Source organism: Nelumbo lutea, chromosome 3 (assembly GCF_056320005.1).
Source record: "Nelumbo lutea isolate HS-2025 chromosome 3, American lotus-T2T, whole genome shotgun sequence".
Taxonomy (NCBI): Eukaryota; Viridiplantae; Streptophyta; class Magnoliopsida; order Proteales; family Nelumbonaceae; genus Nelumbo; species Nelumbo lutea.
In genome coordinates, this window is record NC_142686.1 from 26,544,028 (window position 1) to 26,570,382 (window position 26,355).

The 26,355-nt window shown below is 42.5% G+C and overlaps 1 protein-coding gene across 1 annotated transcript; it reads left to right on the top strand.

Annotated features, from left to right (window-relative positions):
• Positions 1-17,002: 17,002 nt before the first annotated feature.
• LOC148863792 (small ribosomal subunit protein RACK1-like) lies at positions 17,003-20,141 on the top strand. The gene is made up of 2 exons (XM_088975936.1): positions 17,003-17,862; positions 19,812-20,141. The coding sequence occupies exons 1-2, from the start codon at positions 17,020-17,022 to the stop codon at positions 19,911-19,913; spliced, it is 945 nt and encodes a 314-aa protein (XP_088832062.1). The 5' UTR covers positions 17,003-17,019; the 3' UTR covers positions 19,914-20,141.
• The last annotated feature ends 6,214 nt before the right edge of the window (positions 20,142-26,355 follow it).

Genomic DNA, 26,355 nt, shown 5'->3' on the forward strand with positions numbered 1-26,355 from the left:
AAAGAAAAGAAATATCTGTGGATATGTATTGATGTGGGTCCATCTTGAATTGAGTTTTTTTATTTTTTCGAGTAACAAATGCTTGGCCTGGCGAACCTTATTCCCTGAAATAGCGGTGGGTAGGATGGCCACAGTCCGGATTTCCCACTCATTTTTCCTATCCGCCATCGTGAATTGGAGCCACACATCTCCATTACGAATTGAGTGGACAGGAAGAGTGAATAGGAAATCTGGCTCGTCCTGTTATCCTTTTTCTGTTACAAGGATATTCGGAGAAGTTTTCGGGGGGAGTCTATCTTCTTCTCTCTTCAATCCAGGCAGTTTCAGTCAAAGGCAAAGTTCGCGCAAAAGGAGGATCTGCCACATGTCCTCCACTTAGTTTAAAATGTTTGAAGCATGCAGAGTGTTTAACGCCGTTAGTTTGCAAACAAAATCCATTTTTTCAATTCCGCTTCTCTCTCGCTCGAGTATCGCATGTTCTCTTCTCCCTCTCTCTCTCTCCCTCCATTCACCTGGCGATGACAAACAACCATCACCAGCAATCGGAGTTCAATCTCAAGTATTATCATTTTTTTTAACTCTTCTCTTTTACATCTCTTTCATGAAAACTAACCCTAATCAATTTGAATGACAACCATCATCATTGGATATCAGCAATCGACAATCATTACATGCGATTAGAGGTCTCAGGTATTCATTGTTTTCAAGTTTTTATTTTTCTTCCCATTTTCCCTTTGCATCTCTTCCATTAAAAAACTAGTCCTAATTGGTTTGGATGGCAGCTATCGACGATTGTAACAATGTATATCGACGATCGGCGACAAGCAGTTTTAGGTAGCATTTTAAAAAACGACTCAGAAATGGAACCGTTCTGGCCACCGATTTCTGAGTCAATGGTCCGACTGTCTAGTTCGAGTGGACCTCCGATTTTGACAAAAAATAATTAAAAATAAAAAACAACCAAAAATCGTTGAATGGGTCGAGAGTTTGACCACCGGGGTCAACAAGTTGTTGACTTTTTCAACGGTTTTTGGCCAAAGATCGGGTTTGGAGTAAAACGGAACCATTCTGGCCATTGGTTTCTAGATCGACGGTCCAACCATCCAGTTTGAATGGATGACCCATTTTGAAAAAAAAAATAAAAATAAAAAATAATAATAATTAAAAATAAAAATGACCAAAAATCGTTGAATGGGCCGACAGGTCAACGGTTCAACTACCTGGGTTAATGGGTTGTTGACTTTTTAATAGTTTTTGGCCAAAGACCGAATTTGGGGTAAAACAGAATCGATTGCTTGGACAGTTCTTGGGCCGAATGGTCCGACCGTCTAAATCAATGACGGTTCGAAAACCATGGTTTAAGGTATGTACATGTTTTTATACATTAAAAAAAATTAACAAAGAAAAAAAAACAAATGTTGTAGCAAAAAAAATAAATGTTATAACACTAATACATTAAAAAACTAACCCCTAAATGACAAATTTTGAACTAGGAGCTTTTAAGGCTCCAAGTGCAAATGAGATTCGAAGAGCATGTTTCTCTATAAGAGCTTTTAAGGCTCGAGGTCCAGATGGCTTCTCGGCTATCTTTTTCCAAAAATTCTGGAACATCGTTGGTCCTGGTCTAATTACAACCATGCAGGATTGGTTCCAGAGAGGAATAGCCCTGGATAGCTATAACTTCATGAGCATATGTCTCATCTCCAAATGTTGTTGCCCCCAAGAGAGGAGTCATTTTAGCCCGATAAGTTTGATAAACGTGACATACAGAATTTTTTTCTAAATGTCTGGTGCATTGGCTTCAACAAGTCCTACCTCTTTTAGTTGATGATTCCCAATGTGCCTCTGTGAAGAACAGAATGATTTCTGATAATGTAAGAATAGCTCATGAGGATTTTCATTTCCTTAAGAACCAGAAGTCAGGTAAGACCTTTTTACATGGCTATCAAAATCAATCTTAACAAGCTTATGATCGACTGGAATGGCCATATATTATTAAAGTCTTGGATAAATTAGGTTTTAATTCACATTGGCAGGGCCTAATCCAAAGTTGTATAAGCTCGGTGGAGTTTGCCTTTAAGATAAATGGCACACAAAGAGGAAAGGTGAAGCCATGTCGGGGAATCAGACAAGGGGATCCCCTGCCCCCCTATATTTTCATTTTAGCAGTTCAAGCTCTTTCTCTTATAATCCAAGACTCAGTTCAGAATGGAAGGTTGCATCCGTTGAGGTTCAAGAGATCAGGCATGAGTATCTATCTCACATATGTTCTACACTGATGATTGTCTCTTGTTTCTGAAGGCTAACATTCAGAATGCTCTTCAAATTAAAAAAAAAACCAGGAATACTCTGAAGTCTTGGGGCAACTTATTAACTTGAATAAGTCGGATGTGAGTTTCAGCAGAAATACCCCTACAAAATTCAAGAGAATCATCAGAAGAATTCTGGGTATTAAGGAGAGCAAAGGCCAACCAAGATATCTAGGCATTCCAAGTTCTATTGGGGCAAATAAATCAAAGATCTTTGTTGATATGGTGAGCAGAACTCAGCCTAAAGTGCAAAGTTGGAAAGAAGGTACATGGGTGAGGCAGTAAGATTCTACTGTGACAAAAAACTTTCTAAGTCCTTCCAAAACCTTGAACCCATTAAGAAAAGCGAAGGCCTCTGCTTGTAGAGGAGATGGGCCCTTTGTTTTGCCAAAGCTATAGCTGATATCACAAGCCCAGACTCATCTCTTAGAACTGCACCAAACCCTATAGACCCCGGTTGAGAGAAACTCTCAACAATATTAAATTTTAGTTCACCCGGCTTTGGAGCTTTCCAAAAAACAGCATCTTACTGTCTAGGAACTTGAGAAGAATTTGGCAATTCTTGGCGGGAAATCATCTCTCTCCTTCCACATCCCATATATAGGATCTTGGATTGAATGAAGTAACCAACTCCGCCATAATTCACCTCGTTGGTCACAAAAATCAATCACAGTGTAATGGGTGTGTAGTAGTCGCACCAATAAATCAAAGCCCATGATTATTGATTTTAACCTGGAGAACTAATTAACATGTTTATTAAAAAACAAACAAAAAATAAAGGAAAACGTACGTATAATTATTTAACCCCTCCCTAAACCAAGGCAAAAGGTAGGATTATTTGATCCAAGCCTCTACGAAAACCAACCAACTAATTTTTTTGCCATTAGCCATTGATCTACTTGAATCCTCCTTAAGGGCCGTTACGTTTTTATATAATTGGCTCCTTGCAAGAGAATGGTGAGATCCTAGTTTAGTTTTACTCAAGAAACAAAGTATTAATATGTACCATTTTATTTTTTGGGGGGGTAAAGGTAGGATTTTTCCTGTTACAACCAACCAATCAACTGGCTCCCTGTGAAAAATCAGTGAAATTCTATTATAGTTTTACTCGAGGAAACAAAGTATTGATACGTTGTATCATGTATCCGGTTTCATGGTGGGCAATACATGAAACATGCAAATTTGGGGATACGAAGATGCTCAAAGTTTACTAGGGAGAATGAAATTTAAAAGCTTGTTCAGAAATACTCTCAATTTCAAGAGTATATGGATATTTAAAAATCAAAGCCAGACAAATACACAAATTTTCTATGCTGCCTGTATCCATGTTTTGAACCTTCACTCAAGTTTTAAAAACTAATCTGAAAACGGAATTATTGTGGCCACCGGTTTTTCAGGTCAGATGGTTTGATTAGATTGAAATATTAGACTCCACTATTCTTAGTCATTTATAAGAATTAAAAAAAAAAAGGGACATGGTGGTTGTATGGTGAGAAAGAAAGAAATGAGAGAGGAAAAAAAGAAAAAGAATGAGAGAAAAAAAGAAATGAAGGAAGGAAGAGGAGGAGTTTTTAATGTTCACCGGTGATGGTGACGGCAATGGCAACGATTTTGGATCTCTCTAAGATCTAATTTATCTCCGGTTTGCAATATTGCTTTTTGTTCTCGTGTGTCCCTGGGCTGAATGGTCCAAACGTCCGGATCAACGACGGTTCGAATACACTGCCTTCACTTATTGTTTTGTCATTTAATAAACAACTTAATCAGAATGTTATGAGTTCCATAATGAATGAAGCTTTAGCTGGTTTTATTACTTTTTTGGGGGGCTCCAATGGGTTATACAACAGGGGTAGCCTGTCCCCCAAACCAATAACCCCCTAACCCAGTTGAAGATGGGATTCAGAGGTGAGTAATTAATCGGTTTATTCGATTCGATTAAAAATAAATCAAAATTTTTAAATTTGAAGTTTTAAATGAGATCAAAATAATGAACAACTGAAATAATCAAAACTAAAATTTTTTGTTTTTCATTTATTTTGATTAAAGTTGAATTTCATTAATATATTAAATATACTAATATATTAGCATATTAATACGTACATACACACACACACATATATATATATATATATAATACATTACATATTTTAAAATATATTAATATTTATTATTTATAAAAAAATAAATTTTGACTAATTTGATCGATTAACCGAATTTCCAAACCTTAAAACTGAAACCAAAATCACACTTTTACAAAATTGAATTAACCAATCTGAACTAACCAAAAACCGAAATAATAGAACCATAAAAATCAAATCTAAAATTTTTAAATCGATTTTAAACAAACAATACTCACCCCTAATTGAAGGAAGATTTGGCCCGACCTCGTAACCACTCAACACGTGGCAAAGGCAACAACTCGGCACAACAGCACGCCCAAGGCACGAGCTCGAAAGGAGGAACCAACGATCCGAACTCCCTACAAGGAGCCCGAACTCCCCGTAAGGAGCCCGAGCTCTCCCTTAGACCTAGAGCCTTACAAACACAAAGGGCAACAACCCGAACTGACATGCCCCATGGCAGTTCGGGCTACACCTCTATCCGAACTCAAGACTTCACCTCACACACCACTCCAACACTTCGCCTCCAGAACGCCAAACTGAACAACCGCACCATACCTGACACCAAAGGAGTCCGTATCCAGGGGCGGCGCACCTAACTGACTTGGGATCTGACGCTTGACAGCCACACTTCAATGACCACCTGCCACAGCCGCCTGCCACCGCCATCTCCAACTATAGAGATGGCTCTGACAAACAGTGGCGGTTCTGCCCCAGCAGAGGTGATGACACCCGAACTAGCAGAAGCACAGAGGCAATCATACCCAACCTGACAGAAGCTTAGGAGTGAGTGCGCGAGGTGGTTATAAAAGGTTCTCTACCCCCCAAAAACAAGGTATGTGAACTTTGTGCCATCTGGTTTTATCTTGCATTTGAGAGAGTACTAACTTGAGCTTCGGAGCATTCTCATCGGGTTCTTCCCCGGAGATTACTCGCTTCCTCCCCCGTTTCAGGCACCCCGTGATCCAGCCCGAGGCAAGGTCGTTGGCAGATAGGATCGGTCGGATTGCGCACCATCAATTGGCGCCGTCTATGGGAACGCTTCTAAAAGCCTCCCTCTAAAACTCTCATAACCTCTTTTTTCCAAAAAACCCCAACACTCATGGCTTCTTCCAGCAATGCCAGACATGGCACGCAGATGAACACCACCGGGGAACACCTTCAAGTCCCCGTGGTGTGCATCAGACAGTTCACCATCCCCCTTCCGGTGGATGGGATCCCTAGCCTGAATGCGCCACGAACAGTGGTGCCCGTAAACCTTCCCGCCATGAACGCCTCCTTTCCTCTCCCTGTCGAAACAACATTTTTAAACCAACTGTTGTCCCATTGGTGACCAGCCACAACCAGTTTGACGACCTGATGCAATGCATGCGGGCAATGCAAGCCCAAATGCAACAATTCCAGCAGCATCAGCTACTACACCACATATCTCAGTATCACTATCAACAGTAGTTCCCCCAACTGCCTTTGAACCAACTACTGCTTCCACCTCGACACCCTGCTCCAAAGCTGGTTAAGCCCTCCCCTCAGGGTGGATGCCATCACCGAGGAGAAGCCTCCCAACTTCAGAACCCTCACAAGAGTTAGGCCACGTCCCCGTGCTGAGGAGAAAGAAAAATCACCCCCGCCTTGCAGCTCGCCGGCGGGTCGAGAACCTCGCCCGCCAAGTCAGTATCTTGGCACTCCAAGTCCGAGCTCCTCCTGATAGAGAATCGATTCAGCGTCCTAGCGGCAAACTACCAACAGTCTGGGCCCATCGAGCTCGGCAACACAGAGGCCAGCAATGCCAGTACCAGGCCCACTCAGCAATGAAGACACCGGCGAAGTCGCCGAACTACCACACGTGTCCTGCCCGAGCTCAGAGGTAAAGAAGAGACAAGCTCGGACGAGGTAAAACTGCCCCTATTCTCTCATTTCCTTCCCTCCTCTCGTTAGAACTCCTTGCAGTCCCCATGCCTAGAGACTTCAAGCTCCCCCCTTTAGACAAGTATGATGGGTCATTCGACCCCAACGACTACGTCGATGCCTTCCAGTCCCAAATGCACATAGCCAGGGCCAGTGAATCATGCATGTGCGTGACCTTCACCACCACCTTTAGGGGGGTGGCCCGCACTTGGTACAGGAACCTGGCCCCTGGATCAATAAGAAGCTAGACCCAGTTCGTGCAGGTCTTCACCGCACACTTCGTTACCAGCAAGCGGTGCCCTAGAACCGAGGAAAGCATCTTCGGAGTAGTCCAGAGGGAAGGAGAGTCAATCCGGGGATACATCAAGCGGTTCAATGACGCGTGCTTGCAGATACCGCGATTGGACCCCGCGGTGCAACTCACGGCGGCCAAGAGACGAGTAACACACAAGGAGTTCAAATGGCACATGGTAGCGAACCAGCCCGCGACCATAGCCGAATTCCTCAAGCTCGCGAATAAGTTCATGAGAACAAACGAAGTGATCAACAAAAGAATTGAAATCGGGATCGAGAAAAGGAAGAGGAAAGGCGAGCCCTCCAACCTAGTTGATAGAAGAAAAAACCCAACCCGGGAGACAAAGCCGAGCCAGCCGTTCCGAGCTCCCCTATCTCGAATAGACTACACACCCTTAAACACGAGGCGGACCGAGATCTTGATGACGATCAAAGACGCCCCATACGTAAAATATCCACCTTGCCTAAAAGGGAACCCAAATGATAGAAATAAAAACTTGTACTGTAGTTTCCATAGATATCACGGTCATAGTACCGAATAGTGTAATAATCTCCAGGACAAGATAGAGGGACTCAACCATCGCGGGTACTTGAGAAATTTTGTACAGCGTAATAATAATAATAATAATAATAATAATAATAATAATAATAATAATAATAATAATAATAATAATAATAATAATAAGATAGGTCGGCAAGGGGAGCACAGAAGAGATGCCCCCGAATCCAGCAGCAGGCCAGCCGAACCGTCGCAAAGACAGCCTCCGGAAGAGAGGCCAGTTTGGGGAACCACCCACGTGATAGAGGGAGGTTCAGTGGTAGCAGGTTGTACTTCAGTAGCAGCCCAGACGTCAGTTTGTGAAGCGGCCCGAGAAGAACAGAACCCTCCAAAGAGGTCGAAGACGGTAGACATCCTCTTCAAATCAGCATTTGACCAACTTCAGTTGTAGAGAAGCGAACACTCCTCTGGTGGGCTTCAACGGAGAGGAAGTCCGGCCCCTCAGGAAAATAACAGTACCTGTGGAAGTCGGGACATGGCCTTATGCGGTTAGACTCAACCACGATTTCCTGGTGATCGCGACCCCCTCCCCATACAATGCCATAATAGGGCGGCCAATTACGCATGTTCTACGAGCAGTGGTCTCCACCTACTATTTGGCAATGAAGTTCCCTACAGACTTCGGTGTGAGGGTAGCACGGGGTGACCAGGTTGAGTCCCGCAAAGTGTTATGTTGCCACCCTGAAGGGAAAAACAACGGCGGCCGACAACCTCGAACTGGAGCGGCCTACAGAGCAGGGCGAGGTACGAGCTTTGCCCACAAAGGAAACGGTCACAATCCCAACTTCAGCTACGAACCTGGCTCGAACGCTACAGATCGATGCTTCCGTCAAGTAACCTCTACGAACGGAACTGGTGAGTTTCTTACTTCAAATTTTAGATATTTTAGCATGATCCGTGACTGATATGCCCGGTATTGACCCCAGCCTTATAACTCACAAACTTAATACTGACCCTGTAGTCAGACCCATTAGACAAAAGAAACGCAACTTAGCCCCGGACTGTTGGAGGGCGGTCGACGAGGAGGTCAAAAAGCTCCTCGCAACAGACTTCATAAGGGAAGTTCATTACCTGAGTTGGGTAGCCAACCCAGTGCTGGTGAAAAAGGCAAACGGCAAGTGGCGCATGTGCGTTGACTACACCGACCTGAACCGAGCTTGCCCAAAAGACTGCTTCACCCTCCCTAGAATTGACCGCCTAGTGGACGCGACATCGGGACATGAGTTGCCAAGCTTCTTCGACGCCTACTCGGGCTACAACCAAATCAGGATGGACTAGTCCGATGAGGAAAAAACCACCTTCAAAACCAAGCTCGGCCTGTACTGTTACAAGGTCATGCCCTTCGAACTGAAAAATGCTGGGGTGACCTTCCAAAGACTTGTGAATAAGCTGTTTCGGCCCTTAATTGGCACGAAAATAGAATGTTATGAAGACGACATGGTCGTCAAGACACAGTTTTCACAGGAATTAATATAAGACTTAGATTCTGTCTTCCAAATTCTGCGTCAATTTAGCATGAAATTGAACCCAAACAAGTGTGTCTTTGGTGTCACCTCGGGTAAGTTCCTAGGGTACATTGTCAACCGGCGCTGTATTGAGGCCAACTCGGACAAGATAAAGGACATCCTAGATATGAGACCACCCCGAAAAGTAAAAGAGGTTCAAAGGCTAAACGACCGCATAGCCGCTCTGAGCCGCTTCATGTCCAAATCGGCAGACCGTTGTCTACCTTTCTTTAATGCAATCAAAGGCAAAGGGTTCAAATGGACCCGAGACTGTTAGCTCACGTTCGATGAGCTAAAAAACTACCTTACTAGTGTGCCGATGTTAACCAGGTCCGAGGAGGGCGAGGTCTTAGAACTGTACCTCTCGGCAAGCAACGAGGTGGTTAGTTCGGTACTAATAAAAGAAGTAGATTGGGTCCAACGACCCATCTATTATGTTAGTAAAATTTTGCAGGGAGCAGAGACGAGATACCCGCAGATAGAAAAGCTAGCATACGCACTGGTAATTGCAGCTTGAAAACTCCGCCCATATTTCCAGGTTCACACTGTCATCATCTTGACCGACAAACCTCTGAGGAAAGTCTTACTCAAGCCCGAGGTTTCCGGTCGGCTGACGAAGTGGGCCATCGAGCTCAACGAGTACGACCTCCAGTATAAGCCATGAACTACTATTAAGGCCCAAGCCTGAGCAGATTTCATTGCGGAGTGCATGTTTTGCCTCGAAGTCCCTAGGCCGGTTGAGCCCGAGATCCCCAGTTCGGGTGAGCCCGGAGCTCCCAATACAAGAGAGTCTGAACCCCATGAAGTAGCAGCCAGTGTGGCATCTCTCCTGGTTAGGCCAAACGCGAACTGGGATGAAGAGCCTTAGATCCTTCACATAGATGGCTCCTCGAACCAGCAGGGCAGTGGGGTTGGAATAGTGCTGCATGGCCCGGGTGGCACGAAATTGGAATACGCACTACGCTTTGAGTTCGCGACATCCAACAACGAGGTGGAATATGAAGCATTGATAGCCGGGCTGAACCTAGCGCAAAAAGTAAGAGCAAAACACATAGTTATCTACACCGATTCCCAGCTTGTGGTCAACCAGGTTACGGGCGAATACAAAGCTCGTGAGCTGACTATGATCGCCTGTCTGGCAAAAGTAAAAGAGGCTCTACTCAACTTCCGGTCACACTTCATCAGGCAAATCCCGAGGTCAGAGAACACTGAGGCCGATGCCTTGTCCCGGTTAGCCAGCACGAGTCACAAAACCATGAGAACCGTGTACATAGAGGACTTACCTCGGCCTAGCATTCTCGGTGGGGCAGAGGAGGTCGCTCCCATCCTTGAAGCAGAGCCGAGCTGGATTGACCCACTCGCGAGCTTCTTGCTAGATGGAACCCTCCCTGCAGACCGCAATGCAGCCAGGAGGGTGCAGCGCCAAGCAGCCAAATACGTCATAATAGGCGAACGACTGTACCGACGGTCCTACACGCTCCCCTACCTGCATTGCTTGCGACCTGCTGAAGTTGAGCTCGCACTCCGCGACACTCATGAAGGTCTGTGCAGCGGACACTTGGGAGGCAGGGCCCTCGCCCAAAAGGCACTTTGACAAGGGTACTATTGGCCAACGATGAAGGCAGAGGCCGTTGAGCTCGTCAGAAAATGCGATAATTGTCAAAATCATGCCAATATCCACCATCAGCCTACCGCCGACCTCAAGTACCTCACCAATCCAAGGCCCTTTGCGCAATGGGGCATCGACCTTCTGAGGCCATTCTCGCCATCAACAGGTGGGAGGAAGTTCCTAGTGGTGGCGGTAGATTACTTCACAAAATGGATAGAAGCTGAACCTCGAGCAACAGTGACAGCCCGAAACGTACAAAAATTCTTTTGGAAGAACATAGTATGTCACTTCGGGTTACCTCGGGTACTGATCTCCGACAATGGCAAGCAGTTCGAGGATATCAAGTTTCAGGAATGGTGCCAAGATATGGGAATTTGGCAAAACTTCACATTGGTCGCACACATGCAGGCAAACAGTCAGACAGAAGTAATGAATAGATCTATCCTCCGTGGACTGAAAGCATGACTAGACCGAGCTAAAGGGTTGTGGGCGGACGAGCTACCAAGTGTTCTATGGGCTCACCGAACCACGAAAAAAACCGCCACTGGAGAAACCCCCTTTAACCTCACCTACGGCACTGAAGCGGTAATCCTGGCGGAGATCAAAATACTTACTTTACGAATTGAAGCATATGACAATCAGACAAACAGAGACGAGTTACGTACCAACCTCGACCTGTTGGACGAGGTAAGAGACCTTGCGCACATCCGGACCGTAGCCTACCAGCAAAGAGTAGCTCGGTACTCCAATGCTAGAGTAAAGAAACGGAACTTCCGCGTCAGCGACCTGGTTCTCCGTAAGATCATGGCACTCGAGCCCGGCGTGGGCAAACTTGGACCAAATTGGGAAGGGCCCTACCGAGTAAAGAGAGCGCTCGGGGGGCATACGAGCTTGAAACTTTAGAGGGCAAACAAGCACCCCGAGCGTGGAACGTCGTTAAGGCAAAACAGAGACCTCGACATATGCAAGCGAAGGCAAAACAGGCCACACGAGTGCAGTAACCCGGGCAAAACATATCGGGCATATGGGCAGTTCGGCAAATGCAGTCAGTTCGGGAGAAAGAGCGACCAACACTTAACCAAAAGAGTCATTCCATTGCAAAATAAGGGAGTGTACATTTCCAAAAAAAGAAAAGATATATATATATATATACAATATCGAGCTCACAGGCCCGGAGGTACTTCTTCACCATCAAAAGGCACTTCAACGATACCCGAAGGTCCTGCCTCATCCTTAGAGTCTGGTTCACCGTCTACAACGTCGGCCATCTCCTGAGTAATGCGCAAAGTGGTTATAGCACTAATATCGAGCTTGGGGTACGTATTCCGGATTATCTACCGACTTAGTTTAAAGCCCCTTCTGTACGAGCCCACCATCAGGTCATCAAAGCGTGACGAGGCGATGTATTCATCGACGACCTTCTTCTTGGCATCCTCATTGCCTTAAGAGAAGATCTATGTCCTCTCCCTAATATCCTCTTGAAGGTATTCAACCTGATGCTGCAAATCCAACCTCAGGTCCACCACGTGCTTCACCACAACTTCCATGGCCTCGACATCTCTCTAAGACCTCATCTGCCTGGCTTGTGCAGCGCGAGAAGCCACCTCAGCAGCTCGGGAAGCCGCCTCGGCAACACGGGAAGCCTCTTCGGCAGCTCGTGCCTACCTCGAGCTCCTTTCCACATGGGGTACCAAGGCATGGATAGAAGAATTCACCTACCAAAAGGAAAAAACAAATGATCAAAAGAACGATAGCAAGAAAGATAAAGGCAAAGAGCCCAACAAAAATCACTGACTTACCACCATGGCATGAGTGGCAGCACAACAAGCTACCTGGTTCAAAGGAAGCTCGGTCCATGCCACGACCTCCTTAGGATAAATGGCTTCCCTACTCTTCTGAAGAGCGTGGTTCAGCGACAACACACTCCTGAACTCGCCTTGGGCTCCCGAGCCTGAGGGCCCAGCTCGCGTATAAGCAGACTCAAAGTAAGCGGGAGCCCCCGTGTAAGTAACCTTGGCATAAGGGGCCCCTGCCGCTTCATGTACTGGAGGGGCCATCTTGGGCTCCCTAGGCGGATCCACTGATGGGTAGTCTGGTACCTCGGGCTCTGCAGCTCGGGGCAGCTCGGCACGAGTTCGCTTCGCGACTCGCTTCCTCCTCTTCATGACGTGAAACAGGTTCCCACCACGAGTCTTCTTTGAGTCCATCACACCTGCAAAAAGAGCTCGACATCAGGAAAATGAAAGAATAGAGCAAAACAAAAGATAAGCCTCTGAGTAAGGAACCTACCCAAACTCAGACCGGCCTCAATGAGCTTGGTCTCCGTCAGAAAATGGTGGCATTTTATCCCAAGCCGTGCCCATTGCCGAAGGCCCTTCGCCGTCTCCCTATCAAGCGTAACACCGGGGTCAGGGGCAGCCATCCCCCACCCAGTTTGGAACGGCCACCCCAATGCACTTTGCACCCCGAAGTAGTCTTGTTTCCACGCCGAGATCTTGTTGGGAAGATCGTGTAAAAGCTTAAAACCCGGGCAAGGAGACAGGTAACACACCCACCTACGCCTGGGAAGGGGACCCACTTGCTTCTCAAGCATTAGAATGGAGGGGAAGATCTCCAGGTCTAAAGGCAAGACCTGTTCGCAAAATGGGGAGATTGTCCCCACCAAGTTACGGATAGAGTTCGGGTGAAGCTGGCCGACAGTAACGCCGAAGTGGTTCATAACCTCGACAATGAGGGGGTGGAAAGGCAGGCGCAACCTAGCAACGAGCTGCTCCCGGAATATCACGATCTCATAAGGACCGTGTTCCCAAGGGAAATTGCCCGAGGGTATAAAATAGGTGTACTCCCTAGGCAAGTTGAACTGGGTAATAAGGGAATGAAGCCCCTCAAGTGTCCTGGTCGAAGGCCCAAACTTGTCTAACGTCCAACCTCGACGGGAGGAGGATGCCAAACTACCAAAGGTGGCTCGGCCTACGGGTTCGAACTCTTCCTCGAGTTCTACTTCGAGCTCACTAGAACAGTCGGGGGATGCAACTCAATTTGTAGAACCTGCATCTGACCCCCTTGAAGAACTGTCTGAGCTATCCGAGCTAGACATCGGAAGGAGAAGAAGGATTTCAAGAAAGTACTCATCGGGAAAAAAACAAACGGACTACGGGAACGTGAACACGAGCTAAAGGCTTGAACGTGAGCTGAAACTTGGACGCACGTCTCCTGAGACCGAGACGTCTCCTCGCATTAAAGGCGGCAGCGACACGGTTTTTTCAAATTTGAAAAGGCGCCCGCTGTCACGTCTCCCAACGGTGCGCTTTTTGAATTTTTTAAATAAGGGTGCTATCACGTCTATCAGCATTTATAGATAGATTGGCGCATCTCCCATCTTTTTGGCACTCGAGAAACCTGGAAAAGTCCTGACGAACGCACACTTCGCGCTATCAGTCAAAACCAGTTTGAAGTACGGGACAAATCCACCCGCGCCAAGGCAAGTCCCTTTTCGCGAGGAGTGGGGGGCAATTGATGAAGGAAGATTTGGCCCGACCTCGTAACCACTCAACACGTGGCAAAGACAACAACTCGGCACAACAGCACGCCCAAGGCGTGAGCTCCGAAAGGAGGAACCAGCGATCCGAACTCCCTACAAGGAGCCCAAACTCCTTATAAGGAGCCCGAGCTCTTCCTTAGACCCCGAGCCTTACGAACGCAAAGGGCAACAACCCGAACTGGCCTGTCCCATGGCAGTTCGGGCCACACCTCTATTCGAACTCAAGACTTCACCTCGCACACCACTCCAGCACTTCGCCTCCAGGACGCCGAACTGAACAACCACACCGTACTTAACACCGAAGGAGTCCGTATCCAGGGGCGGCACACCTAACTGACTTGGGATCTGACGCTTGACAGCCGCACTTCAACGACCACCTGCCACTGCCATCTCCAGTTATAGAGACGGCTCCAACAAAGAGAACAATGGTTGTTCTGCCCCAGCAGAGGTGATAACACCCGAACTGGTAGAAGCGCAGAGGCAATCATACCCGACCTGACAGAAGCTTAGGAGTGAATGGGCGAGGTGGTTATAAAAGGCTCTCTACCCCCCAAGAACAAGGTATGTGAACTTTGCGCCATCTGGTTTTATCTTGCCTTTGAGAGAGTACTAACTTGAGCTTTGGAGCAATCTCACCGAGTTCTTCCCTGGAAATTACTTGCTTCCTCCCTCGTTTCAGGCACCCCGTGCTCCAGCCCTACCGTGCTGACCTACGAGCCATCATGGGTCGTGCCGCTCTCCCCAGTGAAAAATTCAGGGGTTGGCCCCGTGGGCCAAACCTTGGGCCAGGTCGGGTCGTGCGCTGGACTAAAGCTATTTATTTAAAAATTGACAAAAAACTTAAAATTTTAATTTTATATGAATTTTGTGTATAAAATTGCTTATATATGCAATAATTAAATAAATTAAAATAATATCATTAAAAAATATTTAAGTTATTAATATATTATATACAATATATTATTATATAATTATAGTATTATATAACTATATATATACATATAAGATATATATGTGGGTCGTGTCGGGCCGTGCTAGGCCGGGCTGCGAGCTGGGTTGTGCCAACCCGTGGACCTAAAATCCTAGGCCCAACATGGCCTGCATGGTCATGCCGGGCCTAGCACAGCCCACGGACCATCATGCTAGGTTGTCCGGGTTGTTCTAAGTTCATGCTGGGCCATGGGTGACACAACCCAATTTACATCTCTGTTGGGGATGTAGGCTAAATTTTTTGACAAGGATTAAATTAAAAGTCGAGGTTGGGATGGGGAATATGATTCCTACCCCAAACCCATAAATATAGTTCCATTAATTATGGTAAATATAAATGTAATATACAATACTTATGGAAATTATTAAAATTTTCCAATTATTTATTTGAAAATTTGGAAGTTTTATAATTTAAGTTTCACTAAATTAACAAAATCACTAATTATTGCTCAAAAAATTATAGTAAATATCAAAATTACTGAAAATATCAATAATTACTTATTACTAAAAATTACCAATAAACTTTAATTGTTAAATTTGTATTTATTAATATTTTAATTAATTATTGATTTCAATAATTAAATTTCAAAAAAATTGAAATTAAATTACCAAAATCAATTATTTTTAGCAAGTAATTCTTAATAATTAAAATTTTCAATTTACCAAAATTACAAAAAACTATAGCAAAAAACAAGACGATTAGTATTTTCTAGTGAGTGAATAACTTAGGTGCTGCTTTGCAAGTCCCTTTAAAAAGATCTTCCAACTGCTTAGATGGCCAAAAGATATATTGAGATATGGGGTCCTATTTTTAAAGATCGTTTGGTAAGCGGCTCGGTCTATTAGGATTTTAAAAATGTGTTTAGAGGCTATATATCATACAAAAAGACTAGAAAAGTTCATTTGAAACTTTTCAAAATTCAACATTTTTCTATCTATTGACCTTGCGGAAGCCCATAGGGAAAGACTTGCCAAACACCACCTAATTTATCTTATAGGACCTAAGTAACCAATACTCTTCAGTAAAAAAAAAATCATGGACTCCATTATAATAGTGGCCGAACACATGATTATTACCTAGAGGTGAGCAAATGGGTAGGTTCTACCTAGAAGCGAATAGAATTGACCTTGAATCGGCATTTGTTACAAGGTAGGGTGTGGTTCCAAATTATTGGAACCGACCCCCCACCCATGCCGGTTCCAAGGTCTAGGAATTTACTCTATCCAAGTCGACCTGATGAACTAGCCTTGGTGGAACCAACATTGTTAGAACTTGCCTTAAAATAAACCCATAATGCTTTTGGGATGTGAAGATTTAAACCCAAGCATTAATGGTTACAAAGGCCATGGTCTTACTTGACCATTGAGTTACTTAAGTAATATTTGATCATTTTTTTTATTTTAATATTTGAATTATATAATAAATAGTGTAAAAGGTAATATTTACAAAATTTAAACTTAATTTATAAATTTTTAACCATATAATGATAATCAACGTATTAAGTTATCCAATTTAATCCATATAAGTTTTAAACTATATATTATATTTATTAAAAATCAAATTTTTAAAGAGCATCCCTTTTTTAATATGTAAAGGGGGAGAATAAAAGACCCTCAAACCACCAAGACCACAACCTACTGATTCCAAAAACCTAAAACCAACCCCTACAGATAAACCGAAACAAAGCAGCCCATGCTCACCCCAATATTACCCGCCTACTTACCCCTCATTTTTACAGCAAAACAAATGAGGCCTTTATCCACGGAATCCGTTCTACATCTACGGTTTGGTCCAGTTTGGTTTGATCCTGACCCGAGTTATATACACTTCACTCAATTGGTTGGTACTTGGCAGCCAACGATGGGCTACAATAGAACTCAAGGTTGATTCCATGTTAACCAAACTATAATAAAAAAGTAGATGACATACTTGTCACCTTTCATGTTCCTGACGTGATAACCTGTATGATGAACGGAAGATTTTACCATAAAAAGCTAAAAGATGAACGGCTGATCAAGCGACCGCATTCTCAAGCGTGCCGTTGTCATTTTTAGAACCCAAGCTTATCGCTCTAACTATTAGTCTGCTATAAAAGCGCACTTAGGGTTTTCCTCTTTCCTCTTCTCCTTCTATAACCTAGCAGGATCTGCAGAGAGGAAAGTTCACGGAGAGACAGAAAAGAAACAATGGCGGAAACTTTGATCCTCAAGGGGACGATGAAGGGTCATTCCGATATGGTGACCGCCATCGCCACTCCGATCGACAACTCCGACATGATCGTCTCTTCCTCCCGTGACAAGTCGGTCCTTGTCTGGCACCTCACCAAGGAAGAGGGCATATACGGTGTCCCACGCCGTCGTCTCACTGGTCATTCTCACTTCGTACAGGACGTGGTCCTCTCGTCTGATGGTCAGTTTGCTCTCTCCGGCTCCTGGGACAGTGAGCTCCGTCTATGGGACCTTAATACCGGAGCCACCACTCGCCGCTTCGTCGGCCACACCAAGGATGTTCTCTCTGTGGCATTCTCGATCGACAACCGTCAGATCGTCTCTGCGTCTCGTGACCGCACCATCAAGCTATGGAACACCCTTGGGGAATGCAAGTACACTATACAGGACGCCGATAGCCACACTAATTGGGTGAGCTGCGTCAGGTTCAGCCCCAATACGTTCCAACCCACCATTGTTTCCGGATCGTGGGACCGCACTGTGAAGGTTTGGAACCTCACCAATTGCAAGCTTCGTTGCACATTGGCCGGCCATGGAGGTTACGTTAACACGGTCGCAGTGTCACCTGATGGTTCGCTGTGTGCCAGTGGTGGCAAGGACGGTGTCACACTGCTATGGGATTTGGCAGAAGGAAAGAAGCTTTACTCGCTTGATGCTGGCGCTATCATTCATGCTCTGTGCTTCAGCCCGAACAGGTACTGGTTGTGTGCAGCGACGCAGGACAGTGTTAAGATTTGGGATCTGGAGAGCAAGAGCATTGTCCAGGACTTGAAGCCCGAGGCAACCCAAGGGAAGAATCAGGTATGTTTCATGTTGTTTGCCGATTATTTATCATTGATTCGTGCTACTTGTTTTATATGAATCTGTTAAGACTTAATTGTTTGACTTACGTGCTATTATCTTTTCACTAGTTCATTCCTAACTATTAATTTGTATTAGTTGTTTGGCTTGCCTTGGAGTCGTTTATGATTTATGTTTGATATTTGTTATGTCTTATCTTGGTCTAGTTTTATCTGTCTTCATAGTTCCGCTATCAGTTGTGGCTTCTGGTTCAGTGATATTTTGTTATTGATCTATCCTTGTTTGCATGTCTCTGTATGTTCACTATAGACTTAATTTTATTTTCGATGATTAACATCGACTTGATTTAAATCTTTGAGATTGTGTGGATATCAATTTTCGGGAATATCCAATGGTTTGATCTTTGTGGCAAGCAAAGCTTCATTATGTGCATTAACTAACTTAGATGTTAATTTTCCTATGTAAATCTAGGTGCGTAACAACATTTTCATGAGCTTGCGGGAAAATAGTTTAGATGGGTGGAATACATGCTTTCTCTGTTGTTTCTCAGGCCCAATTTGCTCGTAGGACTTTCTCCTGAATGAAATTAATGAATTGCATCTCTTGGATTTCTACCAAATTTCACTTGATTTAAATTTGCAATTACTGGTAATTTGAATTTTTTTGGGAGGTTCATAGTACTACACAACGGGAACGGTGTGATCTGTCCCCTACCTATAACCACCCGACCCGACCTTGGTGATGGCAAGATCTGACCCCAAGTCTACACTACTACCAGCTAGAGGCCTTACCAATCGAGCCAGTTGGTACTGTCATATTTTGCTTGAATGTTAATTTCTAGGATTCATTCCAATTCCATGCTGAAACAGTGATGGAATTAAACGGTAGAACAAATAATGATTGTTTAAGAATTTCTCTAAAAACAAATAATGATTGCCATGTTATAAGTATTAGAATGTGGTTGTAAAAGATTTATTGAGATTGAATTTTAGAATTTTCACCCTGGGAATTCTTTCATGCCATCACATTAATTGCCTGCGATGGTTTTGATTTATGGAAGTAAATGAGGTGGTGTCCGAAGCAATGACTATCAATACAATCACAGTACTAAATAGGAGTAATCCTGAAATTGTTGAAGTTTTAGGTGGGAGAATGAAAGCTTGAACTTTAAAAATAGACAAATCTTTCCTCGAATGCTGTCTTTTTACTCTGAATCAAAGGGCAGGTGTTAAAAAATAGACAAATATAGTAGTTCTTGCTTTGCTTAAGGATTTGACCAATTAAAATATATAAAAAAAATCCTGGGTTTTAAGATGAGAAAAAGATAGAGAAGGATATGAAGTCGTCTTCCTTTTTTTCTATCATATATATGTATCTCTCTCTCATATGAAATAAGAACTAGAAAAAGGCTTTTGCCCCTAGTTCTTATAGCGTAAACATGGAATTAAACACGTATTATGTCATAGTGTTGTTTGAACTTTGAAATACTAAAATTGATTGGTTCAAAATGTTACTGTCTTTTAGATAGGATGATTTGTCATGTTTTGAGAGGGAAATAAAAGTTATTCGGAAGGAGGATTGTGAAATTTCAATTAACATGCATGATGAATTGCTAATTGGTAATTTGGTATGTAGAATCAAGGAACAAACCTAGCATTTAGTTCATCTAGGATTTGTTTTACATGTCTTGAAAACTATTATAGTGGATGAAAATTTTGTAAGCAGACAATATCTATGTTTCTTTTTTTCTCAAAATCTTGCGGGGGTTGTGAAGTGAAAAGCTTTTGCTTATTTTCAGTGCGCATTTGACTTTGGCGATTCTTAACCCACTAGGGGGAGCTAGAGCCGAAGTGAATAGAAATTGCTACCCAATTTTGTTCTACTCCGTTCCATTGTCCCTTGCAATTATTCTTTATTATCTGACACTATTTTTCCCCAATTTTGTACAGATGTTGTACTGCACAAGCTTGAGTTGGAGCTCCGATGGCAGTACACTCTTCACTGGGTACACAGATGGTTCAATCAGAGTTTGGGGAATTGGCCGTTATTAGGAGCTTATTTTTGTCATTGATATGAGAGAATTCTCATTATTCTAGGGTTTGAAGGCATGCTTATTTTTTTTTTCTATTTTGTCCTTTGGTAGAACTTGTAGGGAGGATGAATCTTTTGGATATCCTGTTTCTAGTTGAATTTTGAATTCAAAAATGGATTGTTCCCATGAAGCCTACCTTCTCTTTTTGTGATCAATTTTGAGTAATACCTTCTCTTTTTGTGATCAATTTTGAGTAATACCTTCTCTTTTTGTGATCAATTTTGAGTAATACCTTCTCTTTTTGTGATCAATTTTGAGTAATACCTGGTGGTTAATATTCTGTTTGTCCTGTTGACACAATCTCGTGATTCGATTATTAGGGGAATGTTTGGAACTGTGGCCGTTTTTCAAAAAAAAAAATGGTGCCACATCTGATCCACTAGGTGTTTCAACAAACGTTCATTTATCTCATTGTCTATGTTGTCTATGTGGCAGAAGTTTTTTTTCGTAACGGGTCTAGAAAGATCGAGAAGCCGACTAATGATTACATAAACTTCCTTATTATATTAGCACATATCATTCTCTGATGCTTGTAGATGCTTTATGTTTCAAAAATGGTTATTCATGGAAATCTTCATTTTAGGCTTATGAATGGGTCGAAAAAGTTTTGGAATCTTCTTCAAAAGCTATCATCTGAGTTATGCGTATACAAACTGTGGTAAATGGTCATACCCGTGAACTGGTCTGAAAGGACATCAATCGAACTGCCATGTTTTCCTTATCCCTTGATTCAGACGGGCCCCTTCTTAACGCTCTGAAATTTCTTTGCAGTGCAGAAATAGCACCTAAAAAAAGTTTTAAATAAGGAAAAAGAGCGTTACGTGAATGCATAATACATTTGTTCTCTAAAATCTAATCCACATTATCTTGACAAGTGCTGGTATGTGGAAAGAGAATTGAACCATGACCTCGCAAACCTACCTCCGCTTAACTGAATGCAACAACTGTTCAATAAACTGTGGAACCAATAATAACACTCTACGTTAGTCATGAAATATATAAGGCCTATGTTGTGGAATCAATAATAACACTTCACATGGGCCTAAGTTGTGGAATCAATAATAACACTTCACATTAGCCATGAAATATAGACCTAGACCCCCGTGCCACTTTACAGCAGCTCTATACGGTGATGTTTCATGCACATACAGCAAGCGTAATGCAGTGTTGACACCTGACACAATGGTCAGACATTAAAATGGACTATATTTACTCTCTGTAATAATCTCCTTCCCGGTTCCAGGTGAAACAAACCTATCTTCGTCTCCGAGAGACAGATCAACTGCTCCCACCATCCTGCCAAGACATACAGAAGTTCGGCCTGGCTAGGCTCAATTGCACCCCTACACAGAACAATATCTGTATTATCAGATCCTGGTCTGTGCAATGATCTGCTTCTTCCCTTTTCATCTAACATAGGAGTACTGCTTAAAAACAGAGTGAATACTATTAAAAAAGAAAGGAAAAACTCACCATTAAACTCACAACTTTTCAAAATGTCTAAAACTCACCATGTCAATAAGTTTTTATTTTCCAAAACTCATCTTCGTCAATGCAGTATTAATGCTGCTTAAAAGAAGTGTCCATGTCAGCATAAATAACAATTTTCATGACCAAATTACCCTTTAATGGCAAGTTAAAGAAAAATTGGTCTTTTTCAGTTTTCAATTTTCTTGTTTTTTCGCACTTTCTAGTGTTTTGTTATAATTTCCAAGGGTTTTTATAATTTCTTTTTTTTTTTACATTTTCTATTTTCTACAATCTATGATTTTCCTGTATTTTTTGTTATTTATTTGTAATTTGTGTTTTTCTATAATTTTTGGTGTTTTTTATACGATTTTTATTTTCTGATTTTGTTTTTCAATTTCTAAAGTTTCTATAATTTGAATTTTTTTTTTGCAATTTCTATAATTTTTTTATATTTTTTATAATTTCTATGTTTTTATGTACTTCATATTTGAAAATATTTGTTGAACCTTTTCCTTTTTTTCATGTCTAAATATTAAAATGGTAATATACCCATTAATTTAATTTGCATATATTTTATATTTTTTTGAAGGTTAAAATGGTAACTATTAACACCCGTTAGTCTATTTAACGTCAAGTTAGGTGGCGTTTGATAAATCTGAAAATTCAGATTTGAAAAGTTAAAAAGATATTAAAAGTGTCTAAAATCTTAAAAGAGGCATAAATGCTTTTTTACTTTTTAAAGGATCTGAATCCATAAGTTTGTTTGTCTTGGATCAATCCTTTACCATCTGAAATTTACTGATTTTACTATTTTACCCCTAAAACATACTATTTGGAAATATTGAGTTCAAATTGCATTATAAAAAATAATTTTCAACATCAAAATAATATTGAAACAATATAAATAAAAATAATAATAAATTAATAATTACTAATTAATAAATGAAACGATTAAAATTAAAAAATAATGACTAAAAATATTAAAATAATCAATAAATAATAATTTAGACAAATAAAAATTTTAAAATTTTAAAATTTTAAAAATTAATAAAATAATTAAAAATTACTAGTTAACAAAAATAATTATTAATTAATAGATAACACAAATAATTTAGGGAAAAGTACGAATACACATGATGCATAATTTTGAATTCCAACCACCCCCACGACTAGCCCTCTTCCCCCCTATAAACCACATCCTGGCCGTGAATTTGGCATCAATTCACGGTTAGGATGCATTCCCCCTATACTTTGTGGCTAGTAAATTCTGAGTTGGCCTGATCGGTACTTCTCCCAATAATTTAATAAAAAATAATTAATGTTTAATAAAAAATATTGAAATAATTATTAATTATTAATTAATAAATAACACATTTAAGTTTAATAAAAAAGTAATTAATGTTTAATAACAATATTAAAATAATTTATAATTAATAAAAATAATTTATAATTAATAATTAATAAACATATTATTATTATTATTATTATTATTATTATTATTATTATTATTATTATTCACCGAACCACTTCTGCATGTTGCAGCGACGGTGGCGGTGAGGGGAAGACAGGGGAGGGGGAGAGAGAGATAGATGCGGTGGCGAGAAGACAGGGCAGAGACAAGGCAGAGAAAGATAAAACATAAGATGATGAACACTACGAAAGCCCTCTCAGCAAAAGCCATGCGAATCCACCGATGAAGCCCTCTCGATCCCACCAATGAAGCCATCTGCATTCACAGAAGATAAACTAGTGGCAAGAAGACAGGGAGGTAGCTTGCTTCTGAGCTTCATAGAAGCCTAGATTATTTGGTGAAATCAGTGGTGATGTTGCGCCGGTCCTCCGCTTCACGTCGAAGGTGGGATAGGTGGTAGAAGGAGCAAGAGGGTAGAGTTTTATAGAGTAAGGAGGAGCAATCGACAACATACAATGGTGGAAAGACAGGGCAAAGAGAGAGAGAGAGATCACTGCAACTTGCAACGGCGGTGGCAGGAAGACAGGGCGGAGAGAGAGAGCCAGAGAGAGGTCAAATGATTAGGTTTTCTGGGTTTGGTGGTATTAGGGGTAACTTGAGTCATTTACGAAAATTGTAAGGATATTTTGGACATTGGGTCGGCTCTGAAATGCGTCTAAGCGCGCTAAGAGCCGACCCAAGGTCTATGGTTTTCAGATCTGAAAATCAATTTCAGACTCAGGTTAAGAGGTACAACCAAACAAGGGGTGAGGTCTGAAAAATGGCATTTTCATATTCAAACCTCTAAAAAATGCAATCAAACGCCACCTTAGTGACATGGTGAGTTTTAGACATTTTGAAAAGCTGTGGTGAGTTTAAGAGAAATGCTGAAAACTCATGGTGAATTTTAGACAATTTCCCAAAAAGAAATTACAAAACATATGCCGAAATTTCCTGCAAGGACATCTGCAATCAGATAATGTTCTTTACATGAAATGGAACAAAACAACTATACATATATCAACTCATTTATGTGAATCCCTGAAACGGTGGCATGAAACATGATCACAAACAACAAACAATCCCTGCATTGGTTATGGGAAATGAATCTCTGATATTATTGTTGTCCATTGTCAGTTGTATCAATCATCATAGGAAGAGTGAGGAGCAGCAGTGCATCCAGGATCAAAGGGATCCTCAGAGCCACAACAATGCCAGTACTGAAAAACTGTGCCAGAGTCAGGGGTGTCCATTGTCCCCCCTGTATAGACGCTCTCAAATTTCCTCTTTGTCTCTCCTGAGGATTTAGAGCAGTGGAAAGAAATTGAGGATCACAGATCAATTTGACTTGCTTTAGCATGGTAAACAAGAGGTATATGGGAATGAAACATTATCACAAGAATTTCTCACCATAGGAATAGCCAAAAGATAATAAAACCAATAAGTAACATAATAAACAGAAGAAATTGGACACTCAATTTTAACCAAGCATTGGACATGATTATAGAAAGAATTTATTAAAAAATGATTGATAACTGTTGCTACAGCTCTACCTCTAACAGTAGGAGAGCTTCCTTCTTCAAGACAAAGTTTGAATGGACGTTCAACGCTGTTCAATCCATTCCAGATTTTGCATCAGATACCTCAAAATATTTTCCAGAAGACTTGTGGGCCAATCACAATCCTAGGATCTAGTTTGATTAATAAGCAATTAAGTAGCAAAAAAAATTCTTGTAATTGCAATAATATCCACCAACACAAGTTTTCCTCTAAAATGAATGCAAAGGATCCCTTCCTGACAGCTTGTATAAGTTTTCCTCTAAATCAATAAGTTGCTTTATCACAAAGCAATGGTGGTGACGGAGTTGAACCTTGGCCCAGAAAAGGATGCATGTTTCTTAGCACTAACAATTACTCCATAATATGTGTTCAATTTGTTAGTCATATGCACTAAACCCAGTTCTATGACACTGTAAAAGGGCATTCTTGTACTATTCACATTTCTTATTTATAAATGGGCATTTTTGTCATTCATATCTTAACTACATGAATAGTCCTTGGAATCTATGTCAAAATGGTATATTCTTAAGTATGTTAGGAATTTGAGATATGATTTTCTTGGTACAAGTACCAAGATCCTTAAACAGTCAAAGGATTATCAAGAGGACTTTGATAACCAGGATAGTTTGGCACATGATGGAGCGCAATCCGGTCGGTCCTAGCTGTCAACGATCTTGTCTCTAGTTGGAGCAAAAGGTGCCTAAAACGGGGAAGAAAGCAAGTAGTCTCCGGGGAGGAACCCGATGAGAGTGCTCCGAATCTCAAGTTATTATCTTCTCAAAAGCAAGATAAAAAACCAGATGGCGCAAAGTTATCATATACCTCCTTCTTGGGGGGGGAAGAGAGCCATTTATGACCACTTCGCGCACTCACTCCCAAGCTCCTGTTAGGTCAGGTATCATTCCCTTTGCACATCTGCCAGTTCAGGTGTCATCACCTCTACTGGGGGCAGGCAACCGCCACTGCTCTGTTTGTTGGAGCAGTCTCTATGACTGGAGGTGGCAATGGCAGGTGGCCGTTGAAGTGCGGCTGTCAAGCGTCAGATCTTAAGTCAGTCAGGTGCGCCGCCTCAAGATACGGACTCCTTTGGTGTCAAATACGGTTATTCAATTCGGCGGCCTAGAGACGAAGTGCTGGAGCGGTGTGCGAGGTGAAGTCTTGAGTTCGGATAGAGGTGTGGCCCGAACTGCCCTGGGGTGGGCCAGTTCGGGTTGTTGCCCTTTGCGCTCCTCGTAAGGCTCGGGGTCAAAGGGAGAGTTCGGGCTCCTTTTGGGGAGATCGGACCGCTGGTTCCTCCTCTCGGAGCTCGCGCCTTGAGCGTACTACCGTTCCGGGCTGTTGCTTTTGCCACGTGTTGGGTGGTCAAGAGGTCAGGCCAAATCTTCCTTGCGTAAGGGGCTTGCCCTGGCGCGGGGAGTTCGCGAGATGGCGGGTGGATTTGACCCGTACTTCGAACCGTTTGACTAATAGCGCGAAGTGTGCATTCGTCAGGAGATTCCCGGGTTTCTCGAATGCCAAAAAGTCAGGAAATGCGCCAATCCATCTTTAAATGCTAGGAGACATGACAGCGCGCGTTATTTCAAAATTTAAAAAGCGCGCGGCTGGGAGACGTGACAGCGGGCATTATTTCAAATTTGAAAAAACGCGCCGTTGCTGCCTTCAATGCGGGGAGATGTGCGCTGGCGCTGCTTCAGTTTCAAAAGACGTGCGACCAGTCACGTCTCGGTCTTAGGAGGCGTGCGGTCAGCTTGATCGTGGGCCGTTGGATTTGCTTCGATCAGAACCGTCAGTTTTTGGTCACTGTGGGTATAAATAGTGGGAGACCCCCAGTTGCTTTCCATTACCATTCTCCTGCGTTTGCTTCTTGAGCTCGCGTCCAAGTTTTTAGCTCGCGTCAACCTTCCATAGTCCATTTGCCTTT